The sequence below is a fragment of the Delphinapterus leucas genome, chromosome 12, assembly GCF_059928025.1.
Source record: "Delphinapterus leucas isolate spDelLeu-1000000601 "Yukka" chromosome 12, BTC_Dleu_Yukka2, whole genome shotgun sequence".
Lineage (NCBI taxonomy): Eukaryota > Metazoa > Chordata > Mammalia > Artiodactyla > Monodontidae > Delphinapterus > Delphinapterus leucas.
Genome location: NC_143140.1, coordinates 89288448 through 89303540, shown reverse-complemented (window position 1 = coordinate 89303540; position 15093 = coordinate 89288448). Strand labels below are relative to the sequence as shown.

The 15093-nt window shown below is 36.5% G+C and overlaps 1 protein-coding gene across 10 annotated transcripts in view; it reads right to left on the bottom strand.

The window, feature by feature from the left end:
* Positions 1-15093, bottom strand: part of MAP3K4 (mitogen-activated protein kinase kinase kinase 4) — a 117236-nt gene that overhangs the window by 61011 nt on the left and 41132 nt on the right. For 9 of the 10 annotated variants that reach the window (XM_089922235.1, XM_089922232.1, XM_022562189.3 and 6 more), the window contains one exon: positions 9734-11097. In XM_089922235.1, coding sequence (XP_089778361.1) covers positions 9734-11097 — 1364 coding nt within the window. Of the gene's footprint in view, positions 1-9733; positions 11098-11360; positions 11421-15093 lie in introns of all 10 variants that reach the window. The other variant, XM_022562221.2, reaches the window with a different exon arrangement.

The window sequence follows — 15093 nt, the reverse complement described above, 5'->3', positions numbered from 1 at the left end:
GGCAAAGGTATGTGTATTTTTAAAAGCTCCCTGAATAATTCTCATGTGCAGCCAAGTTTGGAAACCATTCGCGTAAAGTCTGGTATCCCCAAATACTGGGTTTGAATCCCTCCAACAATCTATAGCTTCTGTGATTTGGGGCAAGTTATCTACTCTCCTTATCTGTAAAATACCGAAAAAACAACAATGCCGCTTCATTTGGTTGTTGTATCTAGCACATGGTAAGACAATAAATGATAGTTGTTATTATCTATCTATCTATATATATATATCTCCTAGTTTCTACATGCTTTACCAATTCTGAACATAAAAGACAACCTCTTCAAGGTTTCTTGTGCTTATGGGAAAAAACAGCATAATTATTGTTAGATCCAAAGACAAACAATATTTCATTGGCTGTTGAACTTATAATAATTACATGATCATTCTTAATTCAAGAAAAGTATTTAATAAAGTAAGCAAAAATCTTCCTAGAATTTGGAGTAATATGCATGGTAATATATAGTCAAAGTCAGACAGTTAATTTTTTTGTATATTACATAAAATATAATTTTTCATTTTATCTTTCTCTTCCTCTAAAGATATATAAATTTTACGAGGTAAAGCAAAAAGGGAGGAGCATAAAATAACCATATCACAATCTATGACTCAGATAGTTTATGGGTATTTAACATTTTAAATGCACAAAACCCAAAGAACTAACAACACAAAAAGTGACCTTTATAGTATATAAATTTTAAAATATCAACTAGGACACCAGGAGACCCCAGGACAGAATATAGACTGAGATAAATGAACCTAACTATATTACAAACGCATGTTATAACCTCACTGAAGAGGGTGAAGGAAAAGGTGCTGGCCTAACTAACTGTGGGAACCTGTGTTCTGTCTACATACTCTAAGGCTAAAGACAAAAAGAACTGTACTTAACAATTCAACAATTCAATTTCTAGTTGGTAAATTTAGTCCTCACAGGGGTACTGGTTAGCAATTCTGAAACTACTTTACATGTCAATTAGGGTTGCACAAATATATAAATACACTGTGGGAATGGGAGCCAGGTTTCTCAGTGCAAGAGAAGTAAATTACAATCAAGGCTAGGATGAAACCTGTGGTGCTTGGATTAGCGCCAGAGACCTCAGTATGAACTCACGTTTATTTTTAACAGATAGGTAGAAAGACAGATATAGAAGTAACTACAGGTCTGTGTGTATACATGAGTTAGAAGACATACCTGTATTTTCTAACTCTATCACTGAGAAGGCCTAGAAGCAATTGACACCCAAGGGTAATGAACACATTCCGTGCCCAGATCTCCATTCCCCAAAATGATTCTCCAATAAAAGGAACCAGAACTCCTTAGAGAAACGGCTGATTTCAGGATTGGAATAGGGAAAATACAAGATGGTGCCAAAAAGTAAGAAATTGTTCAAAAAGCAAAACCACACACACACACACACACACACAGAGGATGGGAGCATATCACAAGGATACAGAATTCACCTGAAAGAGCTCCAATGGCTAAAGCAGGAACAATGTGAGCAACAACGAAAAATAGCATTGGACTATAACCCCAAATAAAAAATAGACATCTATGAGTCCATACCGAGATAAATAAACGACTGAATAAAAAAATGGAAAAGAAGAGGCAAATCTTCTTTACAGAATTCCAAGTAATATATGCAGATACTCCCCACTCCCGGAGGTGGAGATTAATCCCCATCTCCTTGAATGTGACTCACTTCTGAAGAACAGAGCGTGGACAGGGAAAACTAGTCACTTGTGGAAGAACCCGGCAGACACCACGTTAACCAAGTGATCAAGGTTAACATCAGCAGTGATGCTATAAAGCCACGAGGGCGCTTTAACGCTGTGATTCTCATAACCAAGGCCAGGATTCCAGTCTGATCATGAGAAAACATCAGACAAATCCAAATTCAGGAACATTCTACAAGCCATCCAGGTCATGAAAAATAAGGAGAAACAGAAACTATCACAGATCAGAGGAGACTAGGAAGACACGTCAATCCTGGAACAGAAAAGGGACATGAGTAGAAAAACAGAAACCCAAATAACATCCATAGTTTAGTTAACAGTATTTTGTACCAATGTTAGTATATTAATTTTGACAAACGTATCAGAGTCGAGTAAGATGTCAATATTAGAGGAAGCTGGATGAAGAGCATATGAAAACACTGTACTATCTTTGCAAGTTCTCTAAAAAATCTAAAATTATTCATGATTACCAGTGTACTAAAAAAAAAAAGAATGCAATTGCATGGAGGTAGTTTTGGCATGAAGGATAAATCTTTTATATATGTTTACGTGGTTTCTTGTTTTAATCTTTAACCTAAAATTGAACTGTAAATAACATAACTAAACCCACAGCTACAGTAACTGTTGGGAAGGACACCTAGGAACTACTGGACTGAGATGATCCTTACTAATTTTTAAGTAAGGTTGGGAAAGGTACTCTACAAGTAGTATCTGATGGAGAAGGAGTAGAAATCGGAGGCAAGAAAATCTCTATCATAGAGGGACACCAGCACATACTATTATGAAATGGCTATCAGACACATTCATTCCTAAGACCTGAGATCAACCATGCTTAGATTAGAGGAATGTATATTATAGCCAAGTGGGAGAAATAAGTAGGAACAACAAGATCCTGGGATGCTCTAAATACCAAGGAAATAAGAAAACCAGGAAATAAATGAGTAAGCATGAGAAAGAACCAGGATCTTCTCTGGGTCCAAAAACAAAGAGAGAAAAAAGGAAATAAAAAAACAAAAAACAAAAACGCTTTCTCTCATTTTTGACTCTGACATTATGTTGTCCTTGCTGCCACGAATAAAATTTTGGCTGGCCTTGTTAGTTCAGTTGCTTAGATTTTCATAAGTTTTATATGATGGCCTGAGATTCATTTACAGCAGTTTCTCTAGATAATTATTTTCGAGATCAAAACAACTGTCTTAAAAAGTGAACTTCAGAAACCAACCCATTTGTTATTCAGAGACTGCGTATGTAATTAGAAAAATGTCCTGGGACTTCCTTGGTGGCGCACTAGATAAGAATTTCAAGAAAAATCTCAAATAAACAATCCAACCTTACACCTAAAGGAACTAGAGAAAGAACAAACAAAAGCCAAAGTTAGTAGAAGGAAAGAAATGATAAAGATCAGAGCAGAAATAAATGAAATAGAAACAAAGAAAACAATAGTAAAGATCAATAAAAGTAAAAGCTGGTTCTTTGAGAAGATAATCAAAATTGATAAACCTTTAGCCAGATTCATCAAGAGGGAGAGGACTCAAATCAATAAAATTAGAAATGAAAAAGGAGAAGTTACAATGGACACCACAGAAATACAAAGCATCCTAAGAGACTACTACAAGCAACTCTATGCCAATAAAATGGACAACCTGGAAGAAATGGACAAATTCTTAGAAAGGTATAACCTTCCAAGACCGAAGCAGGAAGAAATAGAAAATATGAACAGACCAATCAAAAGTAATGAAACTGAAAAAGTAATGAAATTGAAACTGTGATTAAAAATCTTCCAACAAACAAAAGCCCAGGACCAGATGGCTTTACAGGTGAATTCTATCAAACATTTAGAGAAGGGCTAACACCCATCCTTCTCAAACTCTTCCAAAAAACTGCAGAGGAAGGAACATGCCCAAACTCATTCTACGAGGCCACCATCACCCTGATACCCAAACCAGACAAAGATACTACAAAAAAAGAATATTACAGATGAATATCACTCATGAATATAGATGCAAAAATCCTCAACAAAATACTAGCAAACAGAATCCAACAACACATGAAAAGGATCATATGCCATGATCAAGTGGGATTTATCCCAGGGATGCAAGGATTCGTCAATATATGTGAATCATCAATGTGATACACCATATTAACAAATTGAAGAATAAAAACCATATGATCATCTCAACAGATGCATAAAAAGCTTTTGACAAAATTCAACACCCATTTATGATAAAAACTCTCCAGAAAGTGGGCGTAGAGGGAACCTACCTCAACATAATAAAGGCCATATATGACAAACCCACAGCAAACATCATTCTCGCAATGGTGAAAAACTGAAAGCATTTCCTCTAAAATCAGGAACAAGGATGTCCACTCTTGCCACTATTACTCAACATAGTTTTGGAAGTCCTACCCACGGCTATCAGAGAAGAGAAAGAAATAAAAGGAATACAAATTGGAAAAGAAGAAGTAAAACCGTCACTGTTTGCAGATGACATGATACTATACATAGAGAATCCTAAAGATGCCACCAGAAAACTACTAGAGCTAATCAATGAATTTGGCAAAGTTGCAGGATACAAAATTAATGCACAGAAATCTCTTGCATTCCTATACACTGACAACAAAAGATCAGAAAGAGAAATTGAGGAAACAATCCCATTCACCACTGCAACAAAAAGAATAAAATACCTAGGAATAAACCTACCTAAGGAGGTAAAAGACCTGTACTCAGAAAACTATAAGACACTGATGAAAGAAATCAAAGATGGCACAAACAAATAGAGAGATATACCATGTTCCTGGATTGGAAGTATCAATATTGTGAAAATGACTGTACTACCCAAAGCAATCTACAGATTCAGTGCAATCCCTATCAAATTACCAATGGCATTTTTTTACAGAACTAGAACAAAAAGTCTTAATATTTGTATGGAGACACAAAAGACCCCGAATAGCCAAAGCAATCTTGAGAGAAAAAAACGGAGCTGGAGAAATCATACTCCCTGACTTCACACTATACTACAAAGCTACAGTAATCAACACAGTATGGTACTGGCACAAAAACAGAAATACAGATCAATGGAACAGGGTAGAAAGCCCACAGATAAACCCATGCACCTATGGTCAACTAACCTACAACAAAGGAGGCAAGGAAATACAATGGAGAAATGGAGAAAAGACAGTCTCTTCAATAAGTGGTGCTGGGAAAACTGGACAGCTACATGTAAAAGAATGAAATTAGAATACTCCCTAACACCATAGACAAAAATAAACTCAAAATGGATTAAATACCTAAATGTAAAACCAGACACTATAAAACTCTTAGAGGAAAACACAGGAAGAACACTCTTTGACATAAATCACAGCAAGATCTTTTTTGACCCACCTCCTAGAGTAATGGAAACAAAAACAAAAATAAACAAATGGGACCTAATGAAACTTAAAAGCTTTTGCACAGCAAAGGAAACCATAAACAAGACGAAAAGACAACCCTCAGAATGGGAGAAAATATTTGCAAACGAGTTAATGGACAAAGGATTAATCTCCAAAATCTACAAACAGCTCATGCAGCTCAATATTAAAGAGATAAAAAACCCATTTGAAAAATGGGCATAAGACCTAAATAGACATTTCTCCAAAGAAGACATGCAGATGGCCAAGAAGCACATGAAAAGCTGCTCAACATCACTAATTATTAAGGAAATGCAAATCAAAACTACAATGAGGTATCACCTCACACCAGTTAGAATGGGCATCATCAGAAAATCTACAAACAACAAATGCTGGAAAGGTTGTGGAGAAAAGGGAATCCTCTTGCACTGTTAGTGGGAATGTACATTGATACAGCCACTATGGACAACAGCATGGAGGTTCCTTAAAAAACTAAAAACAGAATTACCCTATGACCCAGCAATCCCACTACTGGGCATATACCCAGAGAAAACCATAATTCAAAAAGACACATGCACCCCAATGTTCACTGTAGCACTATATACAATAGCCAGGTCATGGAAGCAACCTAAATGCCCAGCGACAGACGAATGGATAAAGAAGATGTGGTACATATATACAATGGAATATTACTCAGCCATAAAAAGGAATGAAACGGGGTCATTTGCAGAGACGTGGATGGACCTAGAGGCTGTCATACAGAGTGAAGTAAGCCAGAAAGAGAAAAAACAAATATCGCATATTAACGCATATATGTGGAATGTAGAAAAATGGTACAGATGAACTGGTTTGCAAGGCAGAAATAGAGACACAGATGTAGAGAACAAACATATGGACACTCGCGGGGAAAGCAGTGGGTGGTGGGGTATGAACTGGGAGATTGGGATTGACATTATACACTAGTATGCATAAAATAGATAACTAATAAACCTGCTGTATAAAAAAAATTAAATTAGAAAAGAATCCACCTGCCAATGCAGGGGACACAGGTTCAATCCCTGGTCCAGGAAGATCTCACATGCCGCGGAACAACTAAGCCCGTGCGCCACAACTACTGAGCCTGCGCTCTAGAGCCTGTGAGCCACAACTACTGAGCCCGTGTGCTGTAACTACTGAAGACAGTGTGCTCTGCTGCCTGCATGCCAGAACTACTGAGCCTGCACGCTCCAACTACTGAAGCCTGTGCACCTAGAGCCCGTGCTCCGCAACAAGAGAAGCCACCGCAATGAGAAGCCCGCGTACTGCAACGAAGAGTAGCCCCTGCTCGCCGCAACTAGAGAAAGCTGCGCGCAGCAACGAAGACCCAATGCAGTCAAAAAGAAAAAAAGAAACATGTCCTGAGAAAATGAATTTTCAGAAACTAGGGAGCTATAACGTTATCTAATTTTTAACAAACTTTTAAGGCTGTTTATGATATTCATATTATTAAAACAATTTGCAAACAGATTTTTTTTAGTATCACTAGTTGCATTTTTTAATTTAAAGATATTGAAATATAATATTAATTTTTACAGGAAAACTGTTTTATAAAGCATGTTTACAAGCCAAGGAGAATTAAATATTAGATATGTTACTTATGAACACAAGTTGTAAGTAACTTAATCATAAGAAATAAAAATATAGTCATAGATAAGAACAATCAAATATCATGAGTATAATTCTTCTTTTCTACAAAATCCTTCAACTATCTTCATTAGTATTATCACATAAGCCATAAAAACTGTGCACAACAGAAGATATGTACTGGGCACAATCTACAGTACCAGCTGGTCAAGATGTTTCTAACAATTAAGAATGAAAATTGTCCTCAAACCTAAAAGGTTATCTATCCACTGCTTAAAATGTATGCCCTTAAAAATGTACGATTATTTGGCAGAGATTAAAAAGTAAAATACATTTAAAAAATAAAAATATAGACTTGTCTAGCTCCTACTGACTTACAGTTAGATTCAAGGGAGGAACAAAAAGTGTTAACAACACTTCTTAAAAAAAATAGTTTATATTTGACTTCTATAGCATTTTACTATTTATACAAGTGTCTTTTCAAGCCTCACAACAACCCTGTGAGGTAGGTAGGGAAGTATTGTTATACCCATTTTACAGATGTGAAGACTTACAGTCAGAAAGATTAAGTCGTTGACATTAAGATATGTGGTGAGAAAGAGCAGCATCAAGGAATGGAATCCAGTTATTTGACTTCAAAATTGTGGCTCTTTCCCAGACATAGATAGTAAAGAGACTAAAACAAAACAAACCCAGAAGGGGAGTGTACATATATTCATTTACATTTGTATACATACACTTCGCCTTATAGAAATTATGTCCCTGAAATAGGAATAAAGTCTTACTTTCCCATTGAGTTAATTATAATTTTGGAGGCTTATCTTTTATTAGTTTGGATTAATCTCCAATACAGAAGGATTTTTGTTCTTGGTTACTCTTTCATTATTTTGCAAACACAACATTTTATAAACCAAAATTTAAAACAAGAGGGGCTTCTATACTGCATTTTTTTTGAAAAGTAAACCATCTCAAATAATTCTAATAAACATGTTTAATTCACACACTTTGAATGTGTATGTATTTCTTTTCTTCTATAACAAGGATAACTTTCTCATTCAGTTAAATCTCAACTGGTCAAACCAAAGGCGTACAACTTTGATAGGAATTCAAAGCTAGGGGCTACCTCATTATCTTTTTTCAGCAAGGGTTCTAATAGAAAATGCAGCGCGCTCATTCTCAATCTCTTTCTTGTTCCAACACATCTAACGGATGCAAAGCTCAGCAGCAGTGGTTCACTGCCACAGAGGGTCCTCAGGGGAGAGGAAGACAGTCTGGGAGAGCGAGCATAACGCAGTTTTAAGAAGCCCTGACGCGTCTCCCTGAGCCCTCACCATGAGCCCCTCTCTCCTAGGAGAACCAGTGAATCAAAGATGAGGTAATAATGCCAGGACTTTTTCACTGATATTACTTCAAAAACAGTCCTTCATAACAACAATTAATCAACCCTGTCCTGTCCATACGTGTCCTTGTTAGAACCTAACCACTCTCCAGCCAAAAACCTAAACTAAAGTATGCTATTCGACGTCTGAAGCATATGCCAAATCTTTACTACATATCTAGTTCTGCTCTACCGACTTTGAAACTTGCACTATAACAAATTCTTCTTATAAAATAGTTATTCATGGACTAAGGGGGAAAACATCACTTGCCCGAATAAAAGGTGTACATAAAAAATCATTCACAGAGTCAAAGCACTGCTCAAAGAAAATTCATTTTTGAGATTTCTAATCAAAATAATACTCAAAGTAAACTAACCTCTTAACAGCTACAAAGTATTGATTCATTCTGCAAACATCCTGCTATATTATGTGAACACCTGACCCCTTCTCCTAAGGGTTCATAATCTGGCTGTCAGATTAAAACTTCAAATACTGCAAATTCGGGTTCTCTTCCGATGTTTCCCATCTTAAGGAATACCTTCAGTTTTACCATCTGACTCCACAGCAAGCCAGACTGTGTAATAAACCCAAGTTTAAAAAAAAAAAAAGTATATACATATGTATGTATTTAGCTATTAAAATTTAGAATCACAGCCCTACTCAGGTAATTAGGGATCTCAAAGATCTGGGTGCTTTTGCTTTTAGCCAGATGAACATGCAAACTCACCGCAACAGAAAAATTGCTTACACTCTTTCACTCTCAAGAAGAATATCCAACAATATGCCCCTTTCTAGTTTCACCACCCTTAATGGTAAAGAATTCCTGAGATATAAAGCTATTAAAACCAAGTCCATACTATTTTCAAATCAACTCCTCTACTAGACATATTCCTCTCACAAAAATCTTCTCATGTCGAAACGTGTCTTTGATAATAATACTTCCCTTAAACTTCCAGCAACTACACTAAACACTGTAACCTTACCAAATAGTGTATACTTTTCCCCTTTGATCATTCTTGGCCTTCTCTGTAATTCTTCTCTCTTTAAAATCCAGTGACCAAAACTGGACATGCAACTCAAAAGGAAGTAAGCTATTGCAAAGAATAGAGAAAGAACTATATCCATGACCTTGGATGCCATACTCATTTAAAAATATTTTAGCATCATGCTGACTTTTTACTGACTCATATTCAGCTTGTGGTCACCCATGATTATGGCTTTCTTCCCTCTTTATTTATACCGAGCCTGTCCTTCTCCATCCTATATTTAATCGTTGGATTTTTTTCCCTCCACACATTTAATTCACTCAGTTTCATACAGTTTTCACAGATCCACTTTCCCTTTTATCACAGTGCTTTATAGAAACGTTTAAATCCTCAATTTATAATTACCATTTATGCCTTAAAAATATCAAGATTATGAACACAACTTTGTAAATCCGCTATACTTCAATTAAAAAAAATCGAGACCATGAAAGTACATGTTACATATAACACAACATACATTGTAATTTACAAGTAATAGTGGAACCAAGGACAAGATCATACTATTGCCTACCGGAAACCTACCTCCACTGGACGGTCACTCTTTACCAGTGCTATACGTGCCCTTTGCAAGGAACCATCCATCAGCTTGTGAAGTCTTAAAATTAACTTTCTTAACCCCATCTGCTTCAGTGCTTTGTCTACAAACGGTCTATAAATAGAAGTCAGACAATGTCTACTAAAGCCTGCTTCTGTGCTGCAGTCTGGTGTTCCCCAGCCAACAGAATCGTCCTCAGATTCAAGCCTCTCGAGCTTCTTAGTTACGCAATCCGGTGACTGGATGTTGAAACTGCTGTCAGTGGGCTGCCTGGTTTCTGGTACCCTTGGATCAGAGATTTGTTCTCCTTCACTCTCGTCTGTACTGCTTTCCAACTCTTTCAACTCTCCTTCTGTGTCCTCACCCCCATCTTCGGGCTCATTGCCTTTGGATGGTCGTGGGGAAGGGATTTCAAACACTGGCCAGCCAATGTCAGATAAATTCTTGATGCCCAAAACAGTGCCCATAATCCTTAATTTCTGATTTAAGTCTTTCGTGATGTTTAACCACAAACAGAGTGCCTGCACCCTGTCTTGGAAGTCTTTTGCAGCGTATTTTTCATAGTCCTTTTGAAGAGCCTGCAACGATGGATAAAGTGCCTCTATGTACTCCAGCAGCTCCATTATCCGTTTGACCTGCTCAAATGACACCCTCTGGCGTTGGAGGTGCTCATGATATGTTGGGTAACCTGCAACCTTTGTCCCATGAGGGGCTCTGCACTGCCCTTCTACCAAAGTACCATTAAAACTAGCTCCATTTCTAACAAAGGCAAAGCTCCCGTAATTAACTTTGAAAGTAAGGATTTCATTGATAATATCTGGGATGGCTTGACGGGCTGTATATAAAAAGAGGTCCTGGTCGTTAATGGTCCGTCCTGCATGCCAGGCTTGTAGCTCTAACCAGATCAGTTCATTAGATCGGTTAAACCAGAAAGCAGACGTATTTTCCTGTCCTCTTTGCTCCCTGTCCTTCTTCTTTGAGACTGAGGTAAGCTTTAGTAGAAGTCGTAGAGTTTCAAAAAATTTTAAGCGATCTGCTGGACAGTCAGTCCTAGAAGTCTGGCGTGCAGTTCTGGCTATCGGCATGGGCACAGACACCGGAAGCTTAGCATTGCTGCAGCCAAGACTGAGGTAAGGCTTATTGAGATCCACATCTGGAATTGATTTTTTGGGCAAAGACCCACCCACTGGGTCCAACATGAACGAGCACTGCACGTTCTTCTTATGATCCGGCTCCGTCGTTCTAAGAGCTGCTCGGACCTTTTTCTCCTGCTTATAGCTGTATTCTTCCACATTCTCCACAGTTTTTCCAGTGTCTTTATGTGGAGGTTGGTTTGGTGCATTCATTTTTTCTATTAAAAAAATAAGCAGAACATTATGTTACTCTAAAATATAAAGTTATTCTCAATATTTCAATGACTGATATTCACATGTATTTATATTTTCAGACTGTTATTGAAGGAAATAATCATATCATATGCTGAAAATTAAGAGAACACACACACAAAACATTTCTCTCTAAATCTTTACAAAGGTTTTACCCATTTTCCCTGTTACATAATACTTGCTATATTCTCTAATATTCTCCATTACTAACTTAAAACCATCTGCTTACCTCTCTACTACAAAGTGCAGTCATCCAGCTAGTCAAATCTTCACAAGTCATCACCTTAAACTTAAGAAGGGAGAAACAGTATGGCAGATCTGACAGAAACCTGATTTAGAGAACACATCCAATTCCTGCCTTTGCCATGAACTGAAGTATCAACTTAGAGCAAATCAGTTAAGTTTTCTGGGTTACTTTTCTCATTCGTAAAATCAAGTAGATTGAGGAAAGACCACTTAAGGCACCTTAAGATTATTCTCATAAAACACTGAAAGACAGATAAGCAAAAATGTTTACCTTAATTTATTCTATTCCTTGGTTTCTTCTTTGCCACAAGCAGGTGAACAATAACATTTTAAATTTAACATTAAGAAAACTGAAGACGTGTAGCCTAATTTAGTATAATTTGCCTAGTTTATTATACTGGCACATAAAGTCATTCAAAATTAATGCAAAGGAAGTAAACATCACGCTTTCCCTTCACGTAACTGTAAAAGGTTCTATTAACTTAATTCCCAAGCTTTGAGATGAACACACATCTTCCTTCCTGTTTGGCATTTCTGACACTAGGAACCACCCTACCTCACTGAAACCCCTTCAGTCTCTTGCTTTCTACACACAGCACTCTCAGGGTTCTCTTCTACCTTCTGAGTCCCTCCTCTTCAAATTCTCTCCTGGGAACTTGGCTCACTCCATTAAAAAGTTAATGCTTCTCAAAGCCCTTCTCTTAGGTCTCTTCGGTCTCACCTTCCCTCTCCCTGGGTGACCTCCTTCACACCCACGTCATACACTGATGATGCCCAAGCCTATAGCACTGTCCCCACGTCCCCTCTACACTCCAGGTATACTGTCTCATTGAATCTAGGACACACATTTTGTATTTTAACTTCTCTGAAATTAGAATATGTTTTATAATTATGGTGATATAAATAACTTTTAGGAATATATTCACTAATACATTTCATTTACATTTTCCTTTATATATATGCACAATAGTAATAAATGGTTTTTAAAAATCTATTATCTAAATATCAAGAAGTATAAAAGAGTTCTTTAAATAAAAATTAAAAATTCTAAGTGTAAGAACACACTGTGTCATCAATTATAAGCATTTTTTTCTTAGTATATAATATTATAGTATGCCTTTAGATTTGATGAAATAGAGTATATTTATACGGTTACAGACTAACATACCCAAAATCAATTCACCAAAGAAAATTTGTTTAAAACCAATGTATCTCCAAATCAATTTAAATTAAATTAGTTTTAAAATAAGGATTTTAAAACAAGTATTTCCAAGAGCACTTCCAACCTGATTTACATTATATTCAATTTCTTTTATGATCCATCAAAAAGGATTTTACTGTCTGTAAGGATTTGTGTTATATTTTAATATAAAACTATTATTACTATTATCTTTTAAATTAGCAATACTTTTTAAACAACAGAACTTTTATCTGTAGTTTTAATCTACTTTACTTCTAAATGTCTTAAAACGTTTTACACAGTCCATTCAGGAAATTTCTTCACTCAGAATGGCTATCACCAGAAACAGGACACATAACAAGTGTTGGCAAGGAGGTGGAGAGAAAGGAATCCTCATACACGCTGGTGGGAATGTAAATTGGTACAGCCACTATAGACGGTTTCTCAAAGAACTAAAAATAGAACTACCACTTGACCCAATAATTCCACTCCTGGATATACATATCCAAAAAAACCCCCAAAACACTAATTCAAAATGATACATGCACCCCAATATTCACAGCAGCATTATTTACAATTGCCGAGATACAGAATCAACCTCACTGTCCATCAACAGATAAATGGATAAAGAAGATGTAAAGAGTGTGTGTGTGTGTGTATACATACATATCAATACATACAATGGAATACTACTCAGCCATAAAAAAAATGAAATTTCACCATTTGCAGTAACATGGATAGAGGTGGAGGGTATTATGCTAAGTGAAATAAGTCAGACAGAGAAAGACAAATACTGTGTGATCACTTACATGTGGAATCTAAAAAGGACAACAAACTAGTGAATATAACAAAAAAGAAGCAGACTCACAGACATAGAGAACTAATGGTTACCAGTGGGGAGAAGGAAGCGGGGAGGGACAAGATAGGGTTAGGGGATGAGATACTAATTACTAGGTGTAAAATAAATAAGCTAGGGCTTCCCTGGTGGTGCAGTGGTTGAGAGTCCGCCTGCCGATGCAGGGGACACGGGTCCGTGCCCCGGTCCGGGAAGATCCCACGTGCCGCGGAGCGGCTGGGCCCGTGAGCCATGGCCGCTGAGGCTGCGCGTCCGGAGCCTGTGCTCCGCAACGGGAGAGGCCACAACAGTTAGGGGCCCGCGTACCGAAAAAAATAAATAAATAAAATAAATAAGCTACAACAATATACTATACAACACAGGGAATATAGCCAATATTTTACAATAACTACAAATGAAATGTAACCTTTAAAAATTGTGAATCACTATGTCATACATCTGAAACTTATATACTATTGTACATAAATTATACCTCAATAAAAATTTTTAAAAATTTTTTAAAAAAGAAATTTTTTCACAGTTTTATTGTTTCTAGCTACAAATACTTATCAATCCTCATTTATAAAAAAGGTGTCCAGGCCAGCCCTTTGCCTCCTCTTTGCTGTTTTGTTTAACTGTGTTCTTTACACTTTTATTAATATAGCACATATATATCACTCATTTCTACTTAGTAAAGCAATGGTTATTTGAAAGCAAAGCTAACAAGTACTTCCAAATTTAACTCCATTATATTTTATGTTTCAAGATATCAAATCATACTATACTTTCTTACTATGAAACGCAAAATGATATATACATGGTATCAGGGAGTAAGTTTGGAGATAAAGATAATGAGTTTATTTTGTAATATATTGAATTGGAGGTGCCTATGGGACATTCATGTAGAGATGTCTGTGGGTAACTAATATATGAGTCTTGAGCTCAGGAGAGAAATCCAGAGATATCAATTTGGAAATTATCAGTATATACAGATGTTGTTTAATACCAGGAGAGTACACAAGAATATCCAAGAAAAGTGTGCAGAAGAGAGGCAATGCAGGCCTAGGAAAGAATGCTATATTAACTAATACGTGCATCCACGTGGTTCTGAGTCAGAGAAATCAAAAACTTATGTAACAAAAAACTATTGTGTTAGCTTAGGGTTTAGGATTCTAAGAAGACTTTACAAAATGAATGTAGGGTAGCATTAGTGACCAAGGCCAAAGAACGTCTGCATATAATTTATAACTTAAAAGTAAGTGAACAGTGAAAAAGTATTACTTGCCTTATATGAATTATAAATGTTCTTCTAACCCATGATTTAAAGGTCCTAAGGCAAACAAAGGGTGAACTGAGAGTAGCTGGGATGACCTGAACAACACAGAAGACAGAGCTACGAACTTTAAGTCCAAATCGATGCTAAATTTACCACACAGCTAATAGTCAAAGCATGAAAATATAAGAGATGAAGCTTCTGAGCCTTGATCTTTATTCCAACAATTAAAAGGACTTAAGGGGGGAAATGCCACAATCCCACTTTTCTGTATAAACAGAATCGAATTTTAGCAAGCTTAGAAACCTAATTTTTGTAGATGATACACAAATATTGTGAAGCCTATCTTACAGCATAAAAAATGGTATATTACACAATTTTCTGAAATTCTGTATTCAAAATTTTGGTTCAGTCTTTGGACCTACAAT